Raw genomic sequence first — 26,065 nt, forward strand, 5'->3', positions numbered from 1 at the left:
GCCCCAGGGAGGGGCAATTAGCAGGTCACTGATGACTGCAGTGACAGCAGCCTCAGAGCAATGGGAGGTGTGGGAATTGGAGGACAGCGGTTTGAAGAGGATGGGAAGGAAACCCGGCCAGTGGAAGACATCATCCGAGAAGCGTGGCCGTGAAGAGAGGCTGGTAGGGGACGGGACGGGCAGCAGGGAGAACATCCACCCTGGCAACGTCCAGAAGCTGGCAAGACGGAAGAGGTCAGCTGGAGCAGGGCTGGCAGGCCAGGGCCGTGCCCTGAATGCCAGCAGAGGCCAGGCACCTGCTGCCAGCTGGTTTTGTGCGGTCTTGTCTCCCAAGAACTAATTCCAGCCCGTGACCTACACTGGGCCAGGATGGAGCTGGCAGACCACCCAGCACTCCTCACTCCAGGGCACGGCAAGAGCCTTTAGGAAGCTCTCCCGGGCCTGTGTGAGGGCCCAGGCGCAGTGGTGACCTGACAAATGCTGTTTGTCAACCGACGGGCCTGCCCGCGGAGAAGGGGTCGCGAAGCCTCTGCAGGGTCTGCTGAGAAGGTGACCTTACGTGTGGCTGCTTACATGTAGCTGCTGCATCCTTCGAGGGAAAACCCCTCATTCTCCCATTCCTACCATGAAGCACCAGGCCCAGAAGTTCAAAGTCAGGTCCTGTTCAGGTCCTGTTCAAAGTCAGATGTTCTGCCAGAACATCTCACATCAGGTGGGAAGTGAGAGGGGAAGAAGGGAAAAGCCAAGGAGTGACAGACGAGAGCCCAACTGTGCGGAAGAAACCAACCAACCAACCAGACAGCACGAAAATATGAACTTCGGAGAGAAATGATCACAGATTATATAGACATGGCTGTGTAAACTCTACAGAAACAAAGACTTGGTCAACAGATCCTGAACTATCAGAATGAGAGGCTCCACTGGAAGCAAAAAAGAGGTCAGGCTTTGACCAATGACAGGCAGCTCTGCATAGCCCAGCAGGTAATAAACTTATCACAGGACTTTCTCTCAAGGGGCAGAGAGGCCAGAATTAAAAAGAGACTCCACACATTTTCAGATAAATTGAGCAATAACAAAACCACGGCTGTCTCCTAAATGAGATGAGCTGATCTGGAGACCTATCGCTTCGTGGAGACGGCGTTTAGGCAGGATGTGTCGTCACGTATCACTCGCCCCCCAACCCTCATCCATACAGTTCCCTTGGGACCGCCCTCGGCCCATGTTTCTGACCATAGACTCTCTTGGAATGGCACTTCTGCTTCTGGGAAAGAAGCCAGCCTCCAAGTTCCTGTAAACAATTCCTATGATACCAAAGGCTGAGCACTCTTTTTTATTCTAATTGCCTTCACAGGAAATGCATACTGGGTTCTCTCCTCCACTTCAGCTGCTTGCTTCTTATACTTTGATCCCTCCTGGATGCATATAATCGAGCCATCATTACCCAACCATGCACACGACCATGTAAGGACAGGCAGAAGGACCAGAATCATGCCAAAACACAAGAAAACAGTTGGGAATAACAGAAGCAATCCCCGTCATAATTGCAAAATAAGATTGGAAATTGCTTTTTCATTTGGGGCCCATGTTTACAAGGACCGCACTTAAGAAACCGGCATTTCTCAAACCCGGTTCCGTCTCTGTCATCCTCAGCCTGCTCCCTCTCTGCCATGTGCAGTCTGCTGTCTCAGTCAGAAACCAAAGGCTTCCTTCACGCCTCCCTCCAGCTGTACCCATGCCCTATGGGTCCTGGCATAATTAGAGCATGATTACCATTAGGATAAAATTCAAACTCTTACCAAGCTCTCCGTGTGCTTTTCTGACTTTCTCTCTCATCACATAAACGCCCTCCATTCCAAGTCCCAAAGTCCGCTCCGTCACCTTAAACTCACGCAGGCGCCTCGAGGTCACCCACCCACTTCCAGAACTCGAGCCTTTGCCCAGACTTGCTCTGCTAAAAACTATCCCTCTGAATGCTTTGCTTAAACGCTCACTTCCGTAACACGGAGAAGCTTTATTTCTTCTCTGGGGAGGCTGTTTTTGATGCCATTACTACCAAGGTTGAGTTCCATGCCCTCCTGTGTGCTTCCACGACACACCACACTTTACCGTAACACGCTGTCGTGTACTGCCTGTCCACCGTCGCCCCGGGTGTCCAAGAGCGATTGGTTCTATGAGCCCCCTACAGATACAAAAACCCATGGACGTTCAAGTCCCTTATAAAAATGGTGTAGTGTTATGCATAGAACCTATGCAATCCTCTCAGATACTTTAAAACAGCTCTAAATTGCTCAGAATACCTAACACAATGTAAACGCTATGTCTATCGTTACCGGCACACAGCAAATTCGAATTTTGCTTTTTGAAACTTCCTGGAATTAAAAAAAAAAATACTTTCCATCCTGAGTTGGTTGAATCCATGGATGCAGAACCTGCAGATATTAAGGGCCCACTGCGCTTGTCCACACCCTCCCCTGGAAGGTATCTCCTGAGGACAGGACTGCGGCTGCTCCTTCCCGAGAAGTTAAGCGCCAAGCAGAGCTTCAGCATGTGATCGTTTGGTAATGTAACAGCTAGCTACATTGCATGCTCAGTTATAAAGAGCAGTGAAAAGAGCCAACCGCAAGTTTGAAAGATAAAATGAATCAAAAAGGGGATAAGATGAAGAAAGAAGAGAAACCAGCAATGGCATTGGGCCCCGGAAGGTGGGTGGGACACGAAGAGAGAGATCAATGAAGAAGTAAAAGAAAGCAGAAATAAAGGCAGAGCGGATTGCGGAGAAACTCAGAAAGGCGTTTCCCTAGAAGAGCAATGCGGTCGGGCGCGGACTGAGGTCCCGCCCAGGCCCTGTCCTGGATCCACATCTCGTCTACACCTCCAACATTACCTGTCGACACAATGGCCTCATTTTGCAGATAAGAAAACTGAGACACCAAGAAGTTAGGTGTCTGACCCCATGTTACACGGCGGGTACGTGGTGAAGCAGTCTTGGCACTCAGCTCGCACGGACTGCTCAGGACCACGGAACTGTGAGCAGGCAGATCTGGTGGTTAAAAAGGCTCGAAGCACCTAACCTTATCAATGAAGCTGGGATTTACCTTGTTAGAGCTCAGCGCCTGCATTTTTCCCTTTAAATTCCTGTCGCTACAGCTCCTCTGAGAGCAAGGAGAATGTGTGGCGTCTGCAACAGACAAAACCCTGTGTGGACTGAAATCCAGACTGTCCACCCCATCTCAGGCTCCCCGGGGAAGGGGTGGCCTGCAGGGACCAGGCCACCTTCTGTGTGTGCCACGGCCGCCCCAGCCCACCCTTCACTGCAGTCCTGGCCCAGGCCACCCAGGCCAGCGCTGGCCTTTCCACTTTCTAGTAATAACCCTCAAATGTTAATTTCCGGAAATGTGTGGTTTGTAGCCCATCCGAGCCTCAGTTAAGGCACCTATCAGGACCAAAGGGAAACATTTCCTAAACTGACATTAAAAATGGGCCTGGAGGAGTTCCGGTCATAGCTCAGCAGTTAACAAACCTGACTAGCATCCATGAGGACGCGGGTTTGATTCCTGGCCTCGCGTAGTGGGTTAAGGATCCAGCATTGCCATGAGCTGTGGCGTAGGTCGAAGATGCAGCTTGGATCCTGCCGCTGCTGTGGCTGTGGTGTAGGCCGGCAGCTGCAGCTCCAATTCCAGCCCTAGCCTGGGAACCTCCATATGCCGTGGGTACAGCCCTAAAAAGACAAAAAAAAAAAAAAAAAGGAATACCTATTATCATTTCATATTAGGGGGAAAAAAAGGTGTTCATCTTTCCCCAACTTCCATAGCAAGCAAATAGCTTTGTCAGGACAGCACCCCCAGATGCAAGGGAAGGAAGGCTCTTCCTCTACTGAGCTAAAGCTCACACGGGGGCTCTTCATTTCATTCCGGAAGCTTCCTCTCGGGCAGAAGCAGGGTCCCTAAGGGCAGAGCCCCGCAGCCTTCCCTCATCTTTCCCGCCTTTTGAATTTACTAGGCTTCGGAGGTTTTTATCCACAGATATTCTCCACATCTGATGACACTAATATAAATGGATTTCTTGGGCATCTAAACATCGAAGTCAATATTTTCTCACGGAAGCAGATTTTTACAAGAAATTAATTTTAACTGATTCAACTCATCATCTAACAGTGGTTACCAAGGATACCAACCAGCCAAAATCACTTGGCTCCAACTTGCCTGTTAATCAAGAGAAATGAACAGAAAACGGTGTAGAACTGTGGTTGTCTAAATGTCCTGGCAAGAACCAAGTCCCCTCCCGACATCCCCAAGTCCTGATCTCAGCTAAAAACATTTCAGTCTCTAATAACTGCTAAGAACATGCAAAGCTTTTCCCAGGATTTGAAATTCAGCGGTTAGTATTTAGAAAAATGACCGCTAATGGTTTCACTTTAATTCACTTCCTGATGAAGCACCAAACTGAGAATGGCTACTGATTTGATCTTCTTATCAATCTGAAAGCAAATGATTTTCACCATGGCAGTTAACGGAGCATTCAGGTAATCTAGCTGAATCTGTCCTAAATCAAATGTCCGTCACTATATACATATTCATACAGGGTAGCATCTGATAGATGAGCCTAGAACCTGCACCAATTAAAATGAAGACATGCAAAGCAAAACATGCTCCCTCTTGCTGAAAGGCCAAAAGTATACATAAAATTAAACACTGTCTATAATGCATTTCTGTACATTTAAAAAAGAACCAAAGAATTGATACCCTCTCTCCAAAAGGCACAGGAAATCAAGTTTCTTACCCGTTTTTTACATCTTCAGAATATTAATTGTATGTTATTCACTGCAATTATTTTGGTCCACTTTGTGATGTGTTGTTTTTTTTTTTTTTCAATGCCTTTTGATAAAGGAAAAACAAAGACCTCTGATGTGTCTGTCAAAATCCATCAAGCTTGTCTTTTACAGTTGCTGACCTTGGGGTCAGGCTAAGGAAGCTTTCATCTACCTAAAATATGACAAAAACTGGTAGCTGCCATCTATTTTCTCCTTCTTCCAAAGAATCAGAACTTCAGTTGTGTTAGAATGACAATGCACCAAGTCAGAAGACAACATTTCCCAGCTCTCCTTGCAGCTGGGCCACACTGAGTAAATGCTGATCAATGAGATGAAAGCACGAATGCGGAGTGGCACTTCCAGAGAGATTTACTGAAAAAGAGCCCACTCAGGTTGGAGGTAGGGTCTTTCATCTTTCCCAGGAATGCAAATATGAGTTCTGGAACTCCAGCAGCAGTGTTAGCCCGTGAAGTGACTTTGTGTCAGAAGCCATGTACTCAAGAAGGCAAAAAAGAGAGAAGAAACCTCTGTGCTAAGACTCCCTGGAGCCCCCCGACCTGGGCAGTCTGCCTCTAGATCTCTGTGCATAAAAGGATTTTTAAATTTACCATCCATGTTTAAGCTACGTTATTGTTTTTCTGTCATATCTAGAACATCCTGATTAAAAAAGACCTACCTTATAATTTCCTTTAGAATTTTAATGGTTTTATTGTGTAAAATTTAATCCACAGGAAAATGTTTGGGAATGGAGTAGGAATGCAGCGTTATTTCCCAGTCAATAGTCAATGATTCCAAAAGCATTTACAAAACAAACCATTCTCTCCTCCACTGATTTGAAAGGCCATCTTTACCCAATCCCATGCAGCCATGCTACTTTGGTTCTTGTAGAGCCTTTGTTTCCTCTGGGAAGTGGGAAGCACAGTTACCTGCAGAAAGCCGAGAGCAGGGGGAGGTGCCTGGGGGAGAGGAAGGCAGGGGTTTAATGCCAGGGAAGGACCAGCAAGAAGCACACTGGAATCTCCAGATTAGAACATACGGATTAACAGGGAGGATTCTGCAACCAGAATGCCTGGTTCCAATCCCAACAGCAGACTTCCTAGCTGAGTGGAGTCAGACTCACTCAGTCCATGCTTTGGATCTGTCTTCTGTAAAATGCAGAGAGGACACGAGAACCTGCCTCGAGGCTGCTGTGTTAGGTGAGTTATTATGTAAAAAGCTTAACATCGTATCTGGCATTACCTTCTATTTCATATTATCATTATTATTAGTCATTAGTAATACTAGTTATAATGCAACAGTTCTTGTCATCATCATCAGTCTTCACATATTAAGACAGTGACTTTGGGTTCCCTAAGGTATTGGCAGGAATAATGCCAAACTGTATCACGTGCTTTTTGGTATCACTTGAGGTGATTATGGCTGTTTCTCCAAAAATGTCTTGTGAATGAGACACAATTGCACACCCCATAGAATGGCTGTGATAGAAAAGACAGATGATGACAAAGGTTGGCAAGGATGTAAAGAAACAGGAAGCTGATGGGCACGTAGAAGAGTGTGTCATTTTGGAAAACAGTCCAGCAGCTCCTCAAAAAGCTCAGCATTACAGTTACCATATGACCCAGTGACTCCACTTGCAGGTATATAACTAACTAAGAAAAATGAAAGCATGCATCTGTGCAAAAACTGCACCCAAATGTTTTTAGCAGCATTATTCATAATAGCCCTAAACTGAAAACCATCCAAATGCCCATAAACTGATGGATGAATACACTGTGGTATATCCATACAACGGAATACTAATAAGCAATAAAAAGGAGAGAATAATACATGCTATAATATGGCTGGACAGCAAAAACAGTATGCTAAATGAGAGGATCCAGTTACAAAAGTGACTGCATTTTTTTTAAAAAGGAGACTGTATATCATAAATTCCGTTTATATGCAATGTCCAGAGAGGGCCAATTTATAGAGACAGAAGGTAGATTAGTGACCTCTTGGAACCGGGATTAACCGTGCACGGATGACGGATCTTACTGGGGTGATGGAAACGCTAGAGATGAGAGTGGTGCCTGTGCAACTTCATCCGTTTACTGCATCATCATCTCTTAAAGGGGCTGAGTTACAGGTACATAAAATATACCTCAATAAAGTTGTTTAAATGAGGGAATGAGTAGAGATACACTGAGGAAAATATGTGAAGCCTATGTTACTAATTTTGCGTAAACATAGTCAAAACTTGTATAAATTATAAACAATAGTAACAAATCCACTAGGGTGATAATAGCTTTACCATTCTTGTATTCTTGAAATCAACTCTGCTATGTTGTAGTATACCGTATTTTAAACACAAAACTGTATTTCCTTTACTATTACATAACATAGAATTCATGAGTGTATGTTCTTAACTGAGATTGGCATGAATTTTTTTCTATTATCTTTGTCAGATTTTACATCAGTATGATACTAGTCTCCTAAAATGAACCGGAATGCTTTTTATATTTTGTCTATGCTATGGAATAGTTCTATAAGCATATGAATTATTAAGCCTCTTCAGAGGACAATTTGATACTTTTGTACCAAAATATTTAATGTGCATAATCCTGGATCTAGAAAGTTTACTTAAAAAAAATAGTAGCAGTGATTATTTCTGGGTAACAGAATGCTGGTGACCTATACCTAATTCCTGGGCTCATTTAAAATGTTTCTTTTTCTTTTTGATTTTTATTTTTTGCAATGAGAATTTAAAACAACCTTGCAATGACTACCACAGTTCCAGCAAATTAAAGGAAGATGCATTACTTGATAGTCTGATAGACCCGACCTATACAAATATCTGGCCCTAAAACGTTGTGGGGAATAGTTCTTGGATTATCTTTCAGTGTCCTCTAAACATTTTTATACCTGCTCTGAGATGTTTGTATCTTCCTCTCAATCTGTATCACCACGTCACTGGCATATACAGCATTTTCTTATGTTTTTTTAAAATCTGTTCTACGTATTATTAAATACCCCCTTTCCCCTTGCTTTATATTCATGTATTCGCATAAACTTTTCTTGGTCAAAAAAGCAAAGTATTTACTTATTTTTAATTCAAAGAAACTCATCTCTTTTTTTGTTGTTGTTTATTTTTATTTATTTATTTAGTCTTTTTGTCTTTTCTTGGGCCACTCCCACGGCATATGGAGGTTCCCAGGCTAGGGTCAAATTGGAGCTGTAGCTGCCGGCCTACACCACAGCCACAGCAATGTGGGATCCGAACCATGTCTGCAACCTACACCACAGCTCACGGCAACGCCAGATCCTTAACCCACTGAGCAAGGCCAGGGACCGAACCCGCAACCTCGTGGTTCCTAGTTGGATTCGTTAACCACTGCGCCACGACAGGAACTCCTTTTTTTGTTTATTAATACCACCTTTTTTTTTTTTGTCTTTTTAGGGCTGCACCCATGGCATATGGAAGTTCCCAGGCTAGGTGTCAAATCAGAGCTGTAGCTGCCAGTCTCTGCCACATCAGTGCAGGATCTGAGCCGTGTCTGCAGCCTACACCACAGCTCACATCCACTGAATGAGGCCAGGATCGAACCCACGTCCTCATGGATACTAGTCAGGTTCATTACCGCTGTGCCACCACAGGAACTCCTTGTTTGTTTGTTTTAAGCTATAGTTGCTGTATAATATTATATAAGTTGGTTTTGTTTTCTATTTTTCACTTCCTAATTATGAATTTCTTCTTTTGGCTTTACTGATGCTTTGTTCCTATATTTTTGGTTTATTTTTATATTTCTAGTTCTTAAGTATAACACTGGTTTGTTTTCTGTTTATTTCCTATCACAAGATAAAAGTTACGAATTTTCCTTTAAATATAGCTTTGGCTGGGGCCATCTGGATATATGTGCTTTCATTTCCATTGTATTTTCAAGGTCGATAATTGCAGCCTCCATTTTTGCTTTTTTTTTTTTTTTTAACTCAAGAACCTCAGAAAGAGTTCTCTTCTTGGGTGTTTAGGGTTGTGGTGGTGTTGTTACTTGCTATTCACTCATTGATAGTTTTATTGCATTACCGCCCATAAATGTGATCTATACAATTTTGATCTTCTGGAACTAACACTCCTTTTTTATGGTCTAGCCACATAGTGATCAATTTTTTTTTGAAGTGTTCCATGAACATTATTTTTCTCTTGGTAAGTAGAAAATTCCATAAGTATTTCATATAAATCAAAGTTTTAACTACATTATTCTAGCCTCCAAGTTATTCATTTTTTATTTTATGTGTCTAATTATTAGCAAAGTATGGTAGACTCCCACTCTACTTCTAATTTTCCTAACATCTGATGTTTTAACAAACTTGGTTCTATATATTTAACTACTCCTTCATTCATTAAAAGTAAAAATTTATGCCTACTTAGTCTGTACCATTTATCAGCCTAAAACAAGTCTTATTTAATGACTTTGAGGTCACATCCAGTATGTTTATTATAGGAATGTTAGTTTAATTAGCATGAGGCTTTGAAAAAAGAACAGGTAAAGACAATGTAAAATCCACGGATATTTTGTGCTTGTTATTTTAATGTAGTTAATGAAACTATCTCCTGAACATTTAAGAACCACGTCGTGTATGGCCACTTCTCATCCCGGTGCTCTAAGCTGCATCATTAAGGGCACTATATAATATCCATTTCTCTGCATGTGCTTCCCCGGACCAAATCCGATGACTGTCTGTTGCCCTAAAGCATCACCTTTTACTGTCAAGGCACATGCTCTCGAGCTTTTTGTGAATCTGCCCAATTGACTTCCCAGTTCCCACATACTGAGTACTGGAAGATGGATGTGATTGAGTCACTGAGGCGTGGGACAGTATAAAAATTAAAAGATCAGAAAACCAATGTAATGGAAAAGAGCTGCAGCTTTAATCATTATCAGCTGCAGAGTGGATCCTCTCAAACAGAGCCTGTGGGGATTAGATTCCCCCAGGAGCCTTCAGGAATCCACACATAAATGGCCTCTAAAGCAGCGTGGAGTTAGACTCAATGGAGGCTTCTATCAACAGCGTTTGGAAGTAAAAAAGAAACACTTTGGGAGAGTTCTCTGAAATAGATTCCGGAACATGACGAATTTTAGCTCCCTCAAAATTAAAGTACTACCCACAAAGCACTTCCAAAGCCCCGGAAGAAGGATGACCTATAAACTCGGGATAGTACGGTGACATTAAATCTAAGTCACAGTGGAACAGATTAGAGAAGCGCAAACAACAGTTTTCTCCTGCCCTCTGAAATAATTTGGGGAGTCTTTAGAGCCAGCTCAGCTATGCTGTCAACTGACATCCACACTATTCAAAACCCATCAGAACTGAAAATACATACACTGAGACCTTCTGGCTAAAGTGTGGCAAGTGGTTCTAACGTGTCCCCTCATTCATGCTTCTTCCTTCTTGTTTCCCAGGTTTTTCTGACAGGAGGTGAACATGTTGGCAAGAAGGACTCAAGCCACCATATTCTTAAAGCTCGGAGCCCGGTTAGAGTTTTTACAGAGTTTGTGTACACTGTGGTTACCCTACATCAAAAATAAGTGATAACCGTATTACTTGCCTAGCAATAAAGAAGACCACGATTTTAGTTAGCTCCAGGATGCTACGGTTACCTCCCGCAGCTAATTGTTTTTTACAGAGTTTATTATTAATTGCACCCAGGGCAGCTGTACTTACTAATAACTGGAGAGGACTCCCACTGTGGTAAGAAAAAAAAAAAAGATCAATGGTGGTAGTAAATGCACTCTCATGCTTAGATTTCCTTCCCTAATATTTTATGAGGGGTTTATACAGATGCTTAGAGCATTTATTTTGACAATGGGGCTGTAAAAAGTAATTTCAATCCATAAAGGCCATAAATACGTGCCATTTGCATCCCTGGCTGTAAACCAGACTCAGGTATAGAGATATTGAAGGTTCTGGTTTGGCCAGGCTGGGGAGCTGTGTCTTTGCAAGTTCCCTGATGAACTCTGATGCATAACTGGAATTGAGAATCACTTTCCGATACCCTTCAAGTTCCTAAAGGGGCCTTAGAATTCAAGCTTTCCTCACCTTTTATTTCCACTAACTTCTCTCCGAGGACCCACCAGCCTCCTGCCCTCACATCGGCATCAGATCTCACATGCACCCTTGGACTTAAGGCATTTAAAATTAATCTTATTATTTTCCCACAAAACATGCTGGCCATTCTGCAGTAAACCTAACAACTGGCACGACCTTCCTCCCAGGCACCTTTGCCAGAAGTGTGGGAATTCGCATCCCTCTGCTTCCTATCAAGGAACCAACTATTTTAGCTCTGAGTGTTTCATTTCTCCTCACTTCCCCAATTCCATTGCCTTAAAACAGTTCTGCCCGGATAAATGCTAAGAGTCTACTACTCCTGGTGCTGTCGGCTCTGACTCCAGTCTCCCGACGGCACCTCGACACCGCCTCGCCCCACTTTCCTCAGGTCACTTGCCCCCTTCCCGGCCTGCTGTCCCTCCCCCAGCACTACTTCTGTCTTAACTTTGGTTAATTCAGTACTTGCCAAACTCTGGTCTTTCCATTCTTTTCCTTGTTTCCTTCCATCACTTATTTTCCACCCTACCTCTCGGCCTCACTCCCACGATCACAGCCTAGATCCAGTCATCCAGCAATGGCAGCTCCTCCGTACTCTCTGGTCCCTCCTCCTCCCAGAACCCCCAGTAAGCACCCCACCCCAGAGCACCTACGGTCCACTGATGCTACCACCTCCTCACCATCCCTGAGCCCCCACGTGTCCACTTGACTCTTTGCTCAGATGAGACGTCAGAGTCAGTCTCCTCGGTTGCTTCGTTCCCATCTCCCTCATCTCTGACTAGTTGTTTGACTTCTTTCACCTACAGTCACTCCTTGGTAAGTTCATCTAGTTTCTTGGCTTGAAATATCATCTTTATGCTGATGGCTCCCAAATGTACACCTGCAGACTCGACCTTGTCCTTGAACTCCAGGATGCATATCCAAGTGCCCACTCAAGAAAATCCCTCCAGCAAGCCTCCCCTCATTATCTCACACCATGAATTTATGTTCTCAACCAGGTCATTCTCACCAACTAAGTGCTGTCATTTCTTACACCTTAAACAAAATTAAAAAAAAAAAACAACCTGATCTCATTTCCCTAACTGGTGCCTAACTCATTTCTCTGTCCTCACCTGCAGAATAACTTCAAAGAGTCCTTAACTCTTGAAAGAGCCCATGACTCCTTTCCCGCCAACTTCTTTTAAGGCCACTCTGATCAGGCTCTCGTTCCCACCGTTCTACCTAAACGGCTTGTCAACATCACTTCCAATGAGCCCCGCCTTACCTAGCTGCTCTGGTTCGCGGTTGGCACTCATTCTACTCCACCTCTTGGGAGCATCTGACCCAGCTGTTTATTCTTTCCTCTTTCTCACACCTTCTTCTCCATCTTGGCTTTCAGGTCAACTCTCTGGCTTGAATTCTCTGATCTATCTTTACGAAACTTCCCTTGCTGGCTCCTCACTTTCTCTCCCTCCTGTTAGTTTCGGAGAGTTCCAAGTTCATCCTGCTCCTCTTCACCCCTCTCGTCAACATCTCCTTCCTAGACGATTTCCGACAGACTCATTTTAAATAGCACCTGCATGCCTCCAACTCTCGCATTTGTATCTCCCGGCCAGCCATCCTTCCCAAACTCCAGACTCACATGTCCAGCTTCCCGGTCTGTCCCCCTCTTGACTCACTAATAAGCAGTTCCAACTTAACACACCCCAAACTAAGCCCCTGATTATTCCCTTCAAACTTCTCCTCGACTCTCTTGCTCGGGCCCAAATCTTGCTTCCTCTCTGTCTTTTACCCTCTACATCCGTCCGTTGGTCAGTACTGTTGGCTCTACCTTCACGCAGCCCAGAAAGTGACCACTTCTCATTGCCTCCACTGCTACCAGTCTGGCCCAAGCCACCGTCAACTCCCACACCAGCCGTGGCACTGCTCTCCCTGATTCCACCCTTCCCTCCTACAGTCTGTTTTCTATATGCTGGCCAGAGGGATCCTTGCTATTCCTAAGTCTATTATTACCTCTCTGCTTAAAACTTTCTGATGGCTTCCCATGCTTCTCTGAGTACAAGTGACAATGGCTTCTAGGGCCTTCCAGTCAGCCTGCCATAAGCTCTCTGACCTCATCTCCTTCCCCAACGCCTCCACAGTCCCACTGCCCCTGCCCCTGGCTAACCCTACACGCAGCAAACATGTGCCTGCCTCGGGACCTTTACACCTGCTGCCCCGCCCCCCAGAGCGCTCTGTCCACCTCTTCCCCCCACATCTCCGACCTTCACTCACAGGTCAGTTTCTCAGTGATGCCGTTTTACTTTCCACATCTACTCTCTTTCCGTGCTTTGTTGTCCTCCTTACCACTAATCGCTAACGTACTCTGGAGTTAATTAAATTACAAATTATCATCATCCTCTGGCCAACGTGGACGCTCCACAAGGGCAAGCTTTTTATGTTTGGTTTGGTTCTCGACTGTATCCAGGTACCTAGGTCTGTCTGACACCCAGAACAGAGCCTGGAACACGGGAGAGGGTCAATAAGCCTTGGATGAGTGAGTGAATGGCATCTCTAACCATAATCTCCCCAGTCTACCTCCGCCCTGCCTTCAGAGCCATCTGATTAAGAGACAAATCTGCCTGCTTGATTTTTTTTAGTTTAAAGCCCTTCGGTGGGGCTGCAGTGCCATAGGTGATGCAAAGTGCAATGTCTCTAGTGGCCGGGCATAGCCCCAAATGTGATAAGAAAAGTTTACGTGTGTGTGTGTGGGGGGAGCAGACATGAACAGTGAAAAGTGTAAGACTTGCCTATAGGCATTTGACTCGATTACTTGAAAGAGCTGTACTGGCCACTTGGCAGCCCCTGTATACAGAATCAACCACCACCCCACAGCACGGCTTGGTGGGCACGGGGCAGGCCTCCCATGCTCATTTCCTCCTGGCCCTATAGCATCAGAGAAAACAGACTGTGCATGTCTTCAAGCTAAGCAGCTGCGATGCAACCAAACACGTTGCTTTCTCATTATTAAATAAACAGGCAAGGAAGCACGAGGTCACTGCTGGCATAGTCTGAAATTCTGTCTGGAACCCAGATGTTTGAACCAGATGACTAAACGTGCTAAAGGCAGTTTTACAGCTGTGCGGGGTAGTTACACTCGAGTTTCAGGGTGACATGACTGGGGATCTGAAGAGGTAATCTCGCGTGCAGTGATTCCCGTCTGTCAGGAAGAACACCGCCAGCAACGTGAGCTCCTTCCCTCGAGGAACCAGGAAGCCCTGGGAAGAACCCTCACACACAGAACTTCCCCTTCCCGGAGTCTCCTGGACCACATGGCTGAGAATGATGGTGAGCCTCTGGGCTCACCGCAGGAAACTGCACTTCCTTCGAGATTTCTGCACCAGAGTACTCCAGCCCCAAGTCCTCTGCGGGACGTCGACCACAGCAAACTAGGGCTTCCACGACTGGAAGACCCATGTTTCCTGGAGCAGACTCGTCTCCCAACATTCCCAATGATGCCCCACCAGCTGCGACCAAAGAGCCACTGTCTCCTATCTTAGAACATTTGTAAATTCCTAAAATGTCCTTCCCAAACACACGCTCCAGGCAAAGGGCACCACCCAAGCACCAATTTCTCCAGCAGTCCTCTACTGAGATCCACTCAAAGTGGCTAATTACTTCTCTCCTATTTTCTTGCACTGCATCCAGTACATATCTCCCTTCGATCTTTATTTTATTAATTGCAATTACTGTTTAATCTCTGTTCCACAGGGGCAGTAGCCACGTCTAATGTATCTTGGAGTCAGTGATGCCTAACCTAGTACCTGGCACTTAAGAGGCACTCAATGGATGTTTTTTGAATTTAATTTAATTATACTTAGAAGAGTGATCGGATCAGTGTGGCTACTACAGTAAAGTGCTGGGAGGGGATGGGAGTTGGAAAGAGGGAAAGGAAACAAAGAAAAAGAGATCCAAATTCTACAACAACCCTGTTTTTCATATTTCACATAAATTAAGGCAGCACTGTGCACTGGAAAGAATGTTACACTGAATTCCTCTTTCTTTCTTTCTTTCAAGGCTTGCACCTGCAGCATATGGAAGTTCCCAGGTTAGGGATCGAATCAGAGCTGCAGCTGCCAGCCTACACCACAGCCACGACAGTGCCAGATCCGAGCCACATCTGTGACCTACACCACAGCTCACGGCAACGCTGGATCCTTAACCCGCTGGGCAAGACCAGGGATCAAACCCGCATCCTCATGGATACTCGTCAGGTCTGTAACCTGCTGAGCCACAACAGCAATTCCTGAATTCCTATTTCTGGATGCACTCCTAGCATTTCAGAAGGCAGTCTGGCATAACGGGTTGATTACCATCAGACAACGTGAGTCCACTGACTACACAGTGCTCCTTCTATAAGCTAAATTTGACAGACTGTTTATGGTCCAGCTAATGTATACTGGTAAGAAAAACATTAAGATTCTCAAAAAAATAAATTTGTACATGGTAGAAAAAAACATAAAAGATTCACATAGCAGGAAATATAAACTGGTTTAAAACATTAAAAACATTCAGTACAGGTTGAAACAGCAACCAGGTAGCCCCTTAAAAACTTTTAAATTAGTAACCTTTTCTCCACGTTACACCACCTAACGGTAGTAGACTGTTGACAAGTAGCAGGACTAACTGGCATAGATGTAACGGAAAATGATTGGAACCCGTTGGCAATAATTAATTACTAAGAAATTTTCCCAAAGGGGAGTGGGAACTTAGCTATAAATTTTTTATAGAAATGAAAAATTACTATAAATGCCCCCCAAAATAAAGGTTGAGTAAAACAAGATTCATCTACCCTTTGGGATATAGTCATCGCAGTAACTGTATCATCAGAAATTATAATAATAACAGTAATAATGGCAATATTTATTGAGCAGTTTCTCTATGCCCAGTACTATGATAAGTATTTCACCTGCATTACGATACATCTTAATGTAAGGTTGCCAGATTCAGCAAATAAATATATAAGAGGCAGAGTTCAACAGATGTATCCATTGTTTATCTGAAATTCAAATTGAACTGGGCATCTTGTATTTTATTTGGATAACAGCACTCCATTTTACTCATGAGAAAACTAAGACACAGAGATTAAATAACTTTCCAGGGTCATACAGCTAAAAAGTGGTGATAAAATGCTAAGTTTACAAAAAAAGTAGAATAGTAAATTCTGTCTCTGAATGATTATAAGCATACCTAATTTTACTGTATTTCACTTAATTTCCCTTCACAGACACTGCTTTTTTTATTTATTGCAAACTGAAAGTTTGTGGCAACCCTGTTATGAAGCAAGTCTACTGGGTCATTTTTCTTTTTTTCAGCTGCACCTGTGGCATGAAGAAGTTCCTGGGCCAGAGACTGAACCCATGCCATAGCAGCAACCGAAGCCACTGCAGTGGAAATGCTGGATCCTTAACCCACTGCACCACAAGGGAACTCCTAGTGGGTTATTTTTCTCACAGCACTCGCTCAAGCACGTCTCTGTGTCGTGTTTTGATCATTCTCCCAATATTTCAAACTTTTTCATTATTATGATATTTGTTACAGTTATCTGTGATCTTTGAGTTACTATTGCAAAAAATCACAACTCATGAAGGCTGAGATAGTGGTTGGAATTTTTTTTTGCCATACAGTATTTTTAAATTAAGTAATGTACTTTTTCTTCAAGCATAATGTTACTGTACGCTCAAGAGACCACAGTATGATGTAAACACAACTTTTATGTGCCCTGGGAAACCACAGAATTCACGTGTCACTTTGCTATCGTGGTCGGGAATCAAAGCTGCTGTAACTCGAAGGTGTGCCTGTGTAAGCATGTGCGTGCCAACGGCTCACAGGTGAGGGGAGGCTGGACAGGGGGTACGACCACCTCAACATCCACCTGCTGAGCAATCCTTGAGGACCTACTCTGGGTGCTGGGCTGCCTCAGCCGCCCACTCCCATTTTACAGGTGAATGAAGTAAAGAGTTACCTATTTTGCTCGAGGCTATAAAGCTAGAAGGTCAGAATCAGAGTCTGACTCCAAAGTTCCTGCTTATTCCATTTTGTCATCCTGATCTCTTGGGTAAGATTTTTTTTTTTTTTTCTTTCGAGGGTAGTTCTCTTTTTAAAAAAATTAATCCATTAAGTATTTATTGTAGGAGTTCCCATTCAGTGGTTAACGAATCTGACTAGGAACCATGAGGTTGCGGGTTCAATCACTGGCGTTGCTCAGGGGGTTAAGGATCCGGCGTTGCCGTGAGCTGTGGTGTAGGTCGCAGACGTGGCTCGGATCCCACGTGGCTGTGGCTCTGGTGTAGGCCGGTGGCTACAGCTCCGATTGGACCCCTAGCCTGGGGACCTCCATATGCCGCGGGAGCAGCCCTAGAAATGGCAAAAAGACACACACACACACACACAAGTATTTACTGCGTATGTATATTCCTTTTTTTCCCCACCATTACCATTTATTTCTTTGAGGACATTTGAGGTCTACTCTCTTGGCAAGATTCAATATACCACATTACTGTCAACAAAAACCATGTGCTGCACACTAGGACTCCAGAACTCTTATCAGCGCTGGTATAAACGTTCTGTGTGATAAAATACACGCTCGAGGACACATGGCTATCTCAAGCAGATCGGCAAGACCTCGGCTTTTGAGTTTGCCTTGGTTTAAAGCCATGCTCTGGGCTAACCCAACTTTTTCTTAAAAGAGAAGTTATGAACAGTTATGGGTTACACTGTGACTTCACTGCGGAAGGAGAAATACAGGCTCCACACTTAACATTTTGAAAGTGAGACGACGGCCCCCGCGGCCACCTCTCACTAAGCTCCCCCCTTCCTCCATGCATTTAAACACGGCCACCTCTGATGCCCTCTAGCAAGTCACCGAGGAGGGGGCTGTGACTGTGTTTAAGCCAATCCCCTGAGGAAGCGCACACGCACACACAAACACAAAAGTGCCAAAGGCGTGCTTCTGCCACACACACACCGGGGGACTCTAGGTTGGTTTCCCTTAGGTGTCGGTCTGAGTCTTCCCCGCGAGTGTCGCCCACGTCAGAAAGTGTGTGCTTTTGTTTACTCTGAAAGAGGCAGCTGGCCACGGGGCTGCCGGTGCTGCCTTTCCCACAGTTGGCTTTTGCTTGTCCCTCTTGGTCGTTACCTCATGGCTGAACCACTCACGGGTCCATGGAGAGGAAGCCCACAGAGATGAAAACACACTTGCTTAAATACAATATTTATGAAGAAGCCCTAAAATGTCCCTGAAGTAAATGCAAATCCGACCTTCACATATTGTGCATCCAATATACCACTCATTCCTTAGAAGACGCGCTCCTTCCTGAAAGGAATTAACATTAATTTTTAAAAATGAGTCCCATTGTGCATGATCACACCCAAGTCTATTCACAAAAATCGAGGGGTTTAGGGCTGATTTTTCTTTTGACTTTCTTTGAAAATCTGAATTCGGGTTGATGTTTATTCTCGATTATTTTAGAAATTTTTCCTCAGGAACTGTATTTAATGATGATTTTACATGTGTATGTTTGAATAAGTTACTTCACTCTAAATCAATATAAGGTGACTCTAGTCATATTATAGCCTTTTAATCAAACACTCTGGACATGATTTTCTCAATTTGTTCTTTTTTTCCCCCAAGCTGAGTGGATAAAATAGATTCCCAGGATATGTTTAAAGAGTCCTCAAAATAAAAATCAGGGGTAATATTGTTAACAGAAAGGTACGGATCAGCTAGTTATTTGGACTGTAACTGAACAAGGTTTAACAGTCAAGGTAACACGTGAACAGCTTTGCTAATTTTGCAGAAAAGAAACGTGAGCTGAGCTGAGCTGAGTGAGGTTCCTCCTTCACTGGCTGGCCTCGATGGTTGCCTTCCACTCGGATGCACATTAGAACCAGCCAATGAACTTGTGTAAAATAAACTGAACCAAGCCCCATCCCCAGAGATTCTGATTTAATCGTTCAGGGTGGAGCTCATGGGTAGTTTCTTGTTTGTTTCACTTTTGTTTGTTTGTTTGAGCTTTCTAAATGTTTCTAATGTGATGCCAAGTTGAAAACCAATGGTCTAGAAAAGTCTTTCCTGCCTTTTCTGAACAGGGTTAATGTCCACTTAGCAAGAAGGACAATTACTGCTGTGTTGTACACCCTGGCCAGGCAGGTACACCTTCCCTAGTCCATCAGAAATGACGACAAAAGTCTCAAGATTAAATCCATTACAGAAACGCAGACTAGAGAAAGGACATCTAAATGTAATAAACCTAGGAAATTTTTATTGACAGTGACTCCTAAATTCTTAGAATACTTGATGTGTTTACCTAGAAGCTGCTCTTAGACTCAACTCTTTTTAAAAGTGGAACCCATGGGCTTAGGCTAGTGCAGCTCTCTGCACTTCAGAGTATTCCTATGTGCCAGGCTCTTCCGCCACGCTTCTCAAGCCCTGGGGTGCCTAGGAACCACCTGAGGCTCTTCTTAAGGCACAGAGTCACATCAGTAGATCTGGGGTGGGCCCCAGAGTCTGTATGTCTCATGAGCTCCCAGCTGCTCCTGATGCTGCTGGCGCACAGCTGAATTCCTTGAGCAGCAAGGTCTTAGGAGTCGTCATGAGGATTACGTGGAATGACCTACATAAAGTGCTTGCAGATGCGGTTGGCGCCCTTCCGAAGACAAGACTGACGAGGAAAATACTAAGACATGATTAAAACCTAGAAATACCTTCACCCAATCCCCTTTTCCAGATGTGGAGACAACTGATGAGAAAAGTGACAACCACGCCCCTCCAAGAGCCCAAGGCAGAGGAGACTCATTCTTTTCTGAGTGCGAAAGGCAGCATCAAGGTCACCGAGTGGAAGTCAGGGCTTTTCGTTCCATACCAGCAAAACCTGCTGGGGGTAACTGCCGCCCTGCAATCCTCTGACTCTCCCCAGAGAGGGCTAAGCCCCCAGTTAAAACTCTGGGCGCGGACCAACAGACGACGTTGCAGAAGGCTTCCACGCTTTAGGTCACTGTCGACCTAAGAGACATGCTACGTCTAGTACGTACAGATTCGTTCTTCAAATAAAACAAAACCCTCATTGTGTTCCTCCCCACGCCAACTGTGCTCCTCCTCAAGTCGTGCCCCATGCAGTACAGAGCCCTGCTTAGGTCAAAGAGCTTTGGCATCACCTTTCACTCCTCTCACCCTCACAACCATTCTACCCACAAACCCGAGCACCGACTCTTCAAACTGCCCGCCACAGCCTCTGTCTGAATTACTACAGTAGCCTGCTCACAAGCTTCCCTCGCTTTACCCTTGATCTTCAACCGTACTTTCTTAACACAGCAGGTGGAACGTTGCTGCTTCTCTGCTCAAGCCCTTCTCATTCAGAGTAAAAACCGAAGTCCTTACGATGGTTTAGAGACGCCCTGCGTGATCTTCCCCTCCTATGAACCATATTTCTTATTCTCTCTCTTACTCATTCTGCACCAGCCACCCTTGAACTCGACTGTCCCTTGAGTCACATCAAGGGCGTGCGTCTCAGGACCTTTGCACTTGCTCTCTCCTCTGCTGTGAGGGCTGTCTGCTGAGATTCACTTGCGTATGCCCAACAGTGCCAACCCTGAAACAATACAGTGACGCCTATTGCTCTCTACCGAAAACTGCTCACCCTCAGCACATCACTCTCCATAGCTGGTACAGATGAAGGATGGGGTGAGGCATTCTAGTTCCAATTTATGACCTAGCTGCATTTCTTGAAGCCACACTTTCATCAGATCCTCTCTAATACTAGGTCAGGGGAAGACAGGGGGCTGTACTCCCACCTCAGAGCACCGCGCCTGCCTGGGCAGAGAGTAACCCTGCTCATACCCCATGGTCAGGCTTATCCCAGGCTTGTCCCGCCCCTGAAAAAAAATGAGTAACATCCTAGATGCAGAGTCACTGGGCTGTTTTCTCCTTTTAAAACCAAAGTTCCTCAGTTGAGCTTGAGAAAACCTAGCTGCCAAGGGTTAGCCAGGGATGGACAATGGAGAGAGAAAGCTGAAACACGGCATTCAGGCGGGTTCCTTTACAGACAAGGACGTCACCCACTTACAGAGATGGCCCTCTCCAGGGACCCGCATCCCCGGGCTGCCGCTGGGCATCGCTGCTCTCATTCCCACTACACAGCAGCAGCACTGGGCAGTGCAGCTACTCTAACCACTCGGCTTTTAGGGCTCAGAAATTAAAGGCTCTCTTGGCTTGGACAACCAAACGGCTTCAGAGGGACGGAGATAAATGCATCTGATGTAAGAGTTAATAATGGGCCAGAAGAGGAGGGAGGGAAGTGGAGAGATGCTGGCCTGAGGTGAGACGCCCTGGAAGAGGGGCACTCTGCACGTTGGCTACAGGCTCAGTGCCTCCGACCCTGTACCACAGCCCCCTCCCCATGCCTGCCTCATGGACGGGCGGCTTCCTGATTCAAACGAAGAATCCAGAGGGTCGCGGGGTTACCTCAAAAGCACTGTGCTGCAGTTTAAGAAAGCAAAGCAGTGCTTTCAGGAATTCAAAGAAGAGCACAGCACACTCATTATCTGTGGCTTTTTCTCAGCCAAGGACTCAGATGTGTCTTTTAATAAGCAGTCTTCCCGGTGAGTGATTCTTCCTCAAGGGCTTCCCAGCGCAGAGGATGAGGAAAAGCTAAGAACACGGCATCCAGCTCGTGGACTAAAAGGAGCAGAAGCACAAAATGAGCCCAAAAGACATGGAGGGTTAAGCATGCAACTCCACGAGGCCTCATCCATCTTCTCTTGTTATTCCAGATAGCAATGGGAACGCCTGGCACGGTCACAGGCGAAGAAGTGGCGCGTTTCAACAACGAACACTTGCTCTGGGTGAAGCAAGCCAGACAATCTTCTTGTTCCTGCCACTTAAAGACAGAGCCTTTCCCTCTTCGGACATCATCCTGGGCCCCCAGTTGAGCAGATGAGGGGCCCTCATTTGTGTTCGCAGTCTGTGCCGCACGTGGATCCAGCATGGAGTCACACAAAAGCTGGCCTTTGCGCCTCTGGGGAAACCACTTGAAATCAACACTATTTCTGGACTTAATTCTCCACTTTGAAGGACCACATTAGTGATCAGCCCACAAGCTTAATTAATGTAACCACAGCCAATGGGGAACAATAATCTTTCTTTTTCAATTAAAAAAAAAAGCCTTTGAGTAGAAAAAGATGATATAAACTTTTAATAGATGACCTCACTCCACAGACCCATTTAAAATATACTACCGAGGAGATGCTATTTAAATCAGCCTGCTGTATACCTCTTTATGAATCAAACAATTCTCTAACTGATCCTTTGGGTCTATGGATTTTTATAGAATAGACTGGCTTAAAATGAGGCAAAATCACACCAGATAATCTGCAGGGCAGTAGCTCCTTTCCAATATTCATACAGAGAGCGACACGTCCTGGGGAAAGGCCATTTTCTTATCCCATCTTTAACACTTCAGCCACAATATGCTTTTTTCCCTAAGTACTCAGGTTCAGAGACTATTCGAGAAAATGACTCCTCAAGGCGAGAAGAATCTCAAGTAAACATGTGGAAGGAATCTTCCAGGAGCCAGCGCTGGATGATGAGACCTGGGAGCGAGGCCCAGGACCCTCGGGGCGGAAAAAAACGGCTGCACTAAAACGCCCTCCTCCAACCTGAATTGGTCAAAGGCCAAAATAAATGAACTTTCCAAAGTTAGGCGCTTCCAAACTTTCACGAGGAAGACGTGCAGGTGCACAAGCCATGACCCGCCAGCCCCTCGACCTCGCTGTGCCCGGCGGCGGGAGCTGGTGGCGCCGGGCGCCCGGGCCCAGGCCGCCTCCACGCCCAGAGACCCGCAGGGGACCGGCTCCGGCCCGGCGGCCCAGGACCCAGAGCGCCCAGTGCCCGGCCCAACGCCGGCTGCCGCCCCGCCCTCCTCACCCCAGACCCAGGAAAGGAAAGGGGCGCTCCGGGGAGAGGATGGGAGCGCCTGGTGGGACTGAGCCCAAGCCCGGGGCCGTCCCCAACTCCCAACTTCCCAGAGTTTCCTGGGGTCGCGTCCCCCTTCCCACGGCTCGCGAGGCCGCCGCGGCCTCCCCTCGCCTGGAGCGCAGAGCCCGGGGAAGTGGAGCGCGGAGCTCGGAGCTCGGGAGCCGCCCCCAGGAGCCCGGGCGACCCGAGCGCAGGTGACGGGCGTGGTCCCTCCAAGCCCGCGCCAGCCCACCCCGACTCGGCCTCCGCGCAGCAGCCTCAGCCGGGGTCCCCGCCCGGGGCCAGCATCAGGCCACGGGGCGCTGCTTCCCGATCCCCGCCCCAGGTCGGTGGTCACCCGCCCTCCCCGCTCCAGCCCGCGCCGCTCTCCAGCCCCAGGCCCCGGTGCGACGCCAACTCCCAGCCCAGGGCCCTCCGGTCGCGCCCGGCAGCGGCGGCGGTGCTCACCTGGGTCGCGGAGCCTGGGTCTGGCGCGGTCCCGCAGGTGGTAGATGAAATCCTGGCAGCTGTCGTGCTCCAGGGCCCCGCGGGCACAGAGCTCGGCCAGCAGCTGCAGCGCCTGGTGACAGAGCGCGTCCCTGGCCCCGGGCATCGCCCCCCCGCATCCTCGGACCGCGCCGGGCAGGCGGGCGCGGGAGACAACCCTCCGCCTGCCAGCTCAGCGCCGCTGCCTCCGGGCCGTCCGCGCTCGCCGCCAGGGACCCGCCGAGAAACGGTCCGAGCCGCAGCCCCAGCCGGCCCGGCCTCCCACCGGTTGCATGCGGCGCTGGGCCAGCCGGTCGGCCGGTCGGGCTGTCTCTCTCTCCCGCCCGGCCCCTCCGTCCCTCCCCCGGCACCGAGGAGAGGCGGCGCCGCACAGCCCCGCGCGCCTCTCAGCTCGCGCTCCGCCCGCCACTCGCGGCCGCCGGGAGGCGGGGCGGGTCGGGGTGCGCGCCGCGGGGTGGATCGCGGCGGCCCCGGGGCGCTCGCCGGCCCCTGGAGCAGCGCGGCACTCGGCTCGGGACCTCGCGCCCAGAGCGGCCGCGCCCAGGTTCGGCGAGCGGAGCGGGTGCGCGCTCCGTCCTGAAGCAAAGCCCCGCCGCCCCCGCCGCCCCTCGCCGCCGAAGTTCAAAGCACGATCTTGGGTGCGTGGCGCCGAAGGTGATGTCTGAACCACGCCGGGACTGGAGAACCGGGTCCCGGCGGCTGTGACCGTGAAAAGCGCCGTCTGGGCACAAACCGCGGGCCTAAAGACGCTAGACGCCCCAACGCGGGGTCTGGGCCCAAGGTTCACCACCAAAGGGAAGATTTCTCAAGCACAGGCCATTTCGGGCACCGTGGGGACGCGGAGAAGGTGGAGGCTCTCAGATCAAAACTAAGGTCAAATAAACGGCTCCTGAGAAAGACGCTGGGACTTACCCGGAGCTTCCTAGGTTGTGGCCGGTTTTCTAAGCAACCGATGGGAAGGTCCACCAAGGGAGAGCATCAGGGAAGCTGGGATGTTTGGTGTGGAACACAGGACATCTTTCATACCCACCTCTTCTAGGCAATAAGCCTAGAACGTGCGTGTGTGTGTGTGTCGAGCACTGTGCCACAGGTCTGTTAGCTAGAAAATTTCATTTAATTCCCTTGATAGCCCAACAAAGTCTCCGTAACTGTTAACCCCGTTTTACCGATGACAAACCTGGGACTTGGGAAAGTAGCACCTGCCCAAGGTCATACACAGGGAGGCAGGGTAATTGTGACTTTTTCTCAACTTTCCTTAATACCAGTGTCCGACTCTATAAACTGTGGGATCTGTACAGCGGGCGCTCTTAGCCATAAGGTTGTGCTGTTGCTAGGGGCATCTCAGAGCAAATTGTGCTGTGCAGAAAGGTACTTCAGGATGCCACAGAGTGTTCATCCAACAGATACGCTTTGACACATTGCTGTGAAAGATGCTGGGCCCTCAAGGACTTTCTATCAGAAGAGCAGAGAAAATGCAGAGCTGGAAAGGCAAAGCTATCGTCAGAGAGCTGTGGAAAGACAAGTAGACTCTCTACCTTAGGAAAATCAGCAGGGAAAATAGGTTTACCGAGAGACAACCTTTGGAGGCGGTTGAGCAGAAGCTGGTCTTTGAAAGGTGCGAACTCTTGGAGAAGCAGGGAAAGATGGTGTGACAGTGGAGGTGGCACCAGAGTGTGGATGCTGGGGCCTGGGGTAAAGCATGAGAAAACAGTGACACGGACAGGGCTACGCCAGAGAGGAACTGCAAGCAATAAGTTCGGTTAAGAAATTACTTTGAGAAGCCACGCAAGATATTATGAAGGCCTAGATCAGGCCAAAAGCCTTGCTTGATGGCCAGGAATATCCAAATTGGCAAGACGTTTCAAGTTTGAATTGACAAGATTGCAACTCACGGAATGAGAAAGAATGAAAGCCGTAAAAGTTCCCCAAACGAACCTGGGTCAGATGTGGCAAGTCCCTGATGATGCTTAGAATTGCAAGCCCAGAGTTTCAGGAGAGAGGACAGGAGAGACGGGCCCTCATCCATGGAAAGGTAGCTGCCACAGCGGATGCATTCCTCCAGGAAAGAAAAGCTGGAAAAAAAATGGGAATTTGCCGTTCAGGATGTAGCTTAACAAGGAGACTGAGAGCAATCAGAGAAGAGGAAGATCAGACAGAGGGGAGTCACAGAGTCAATCAACAGCATCCACTGTCAACAGAATCTGAAAAGGAAAACCTAAGACGTGCCCTTTGGATGCAGCAGACAGTAAGAGTGTCGTGGTTTAGAGCCTAGTTACTGTGCACCCAACGTGGGGAAGCGAACATTCTGGCACCCAGGGCTTCTAATCAGATATACCGCTCTGTGCAGGGCTGGGTTGTTAGGAAGATGACATAAAATGCTTGGAATGGTCTCAGCCCACAGTACAGGCGCAACGAGGGGATGGACTTTTGTTGTTGCCGCTGCAAATCTAACGCAACCGGCTGGGGGCTACACGCACCACTTAATTCATGACTTAGAACATTCCTAAGTGGTAGATGATGTTATTTCCTATTTGACAGGTGAAGAAAGTAAGATCAGGTGGTTCAATCATTTTCCCGAGGACAAACTGCTCCCAGAGACAGCCACAGGCAGCCTTCCCATGCGGCCCAGCCGCTGGCAACGACTTCACCTCTCCCTCCAGCAGAAGCCGAGGCTGTTTCCCTTCCCCCTGAATCTG

At 47.2% G+C, this 26,065-nt stretch overlaps 1 protein-coding gene across 2 annotated transcripts in view; it reads right to left on the bottom strand.

Annotated features, from left to right (window-relative positions):
• SYT9 (synaptotagmin 9) overlaps positions 1-23,667 on the bottom strand; it is a 190,605-nt gene extending 166,938 nt beyond the window's left edge. For both annotated transcript variants that reach the window (XM_047753684.1, XM_047753685.1), the window contains exon 1: positions 23,331-23,667. In XM_047753684.1, coding sequence (XP_047609640.1) covers positions 23,331-23,475 — 145 coding nt within the window. In that variant the 5' untranslated portion in view covers positions 23,476-23,667. The remainder of the gene's footprint in view (positions 1-23,330) is intronic.
• Positions 23,668-26,065: the final 2,398 nt, after the last annotated feature.

Source organism: Phacochoerus africanus, chromosome 11, assembly GCF_016906955.1.
Source record: "Phacochoerus africanus isolate WHEZ1 chromosome 11, ROS_Pafr_v1, whole genome shotgun sequence".
Classification (NCBI taxonomy): domain Eukaryota; kingdom Metazoa; phylum Chordata; class Mammalia; order Artiodactyla; family Suidae; genus Phacochoerus; species Phacochoerus africanus.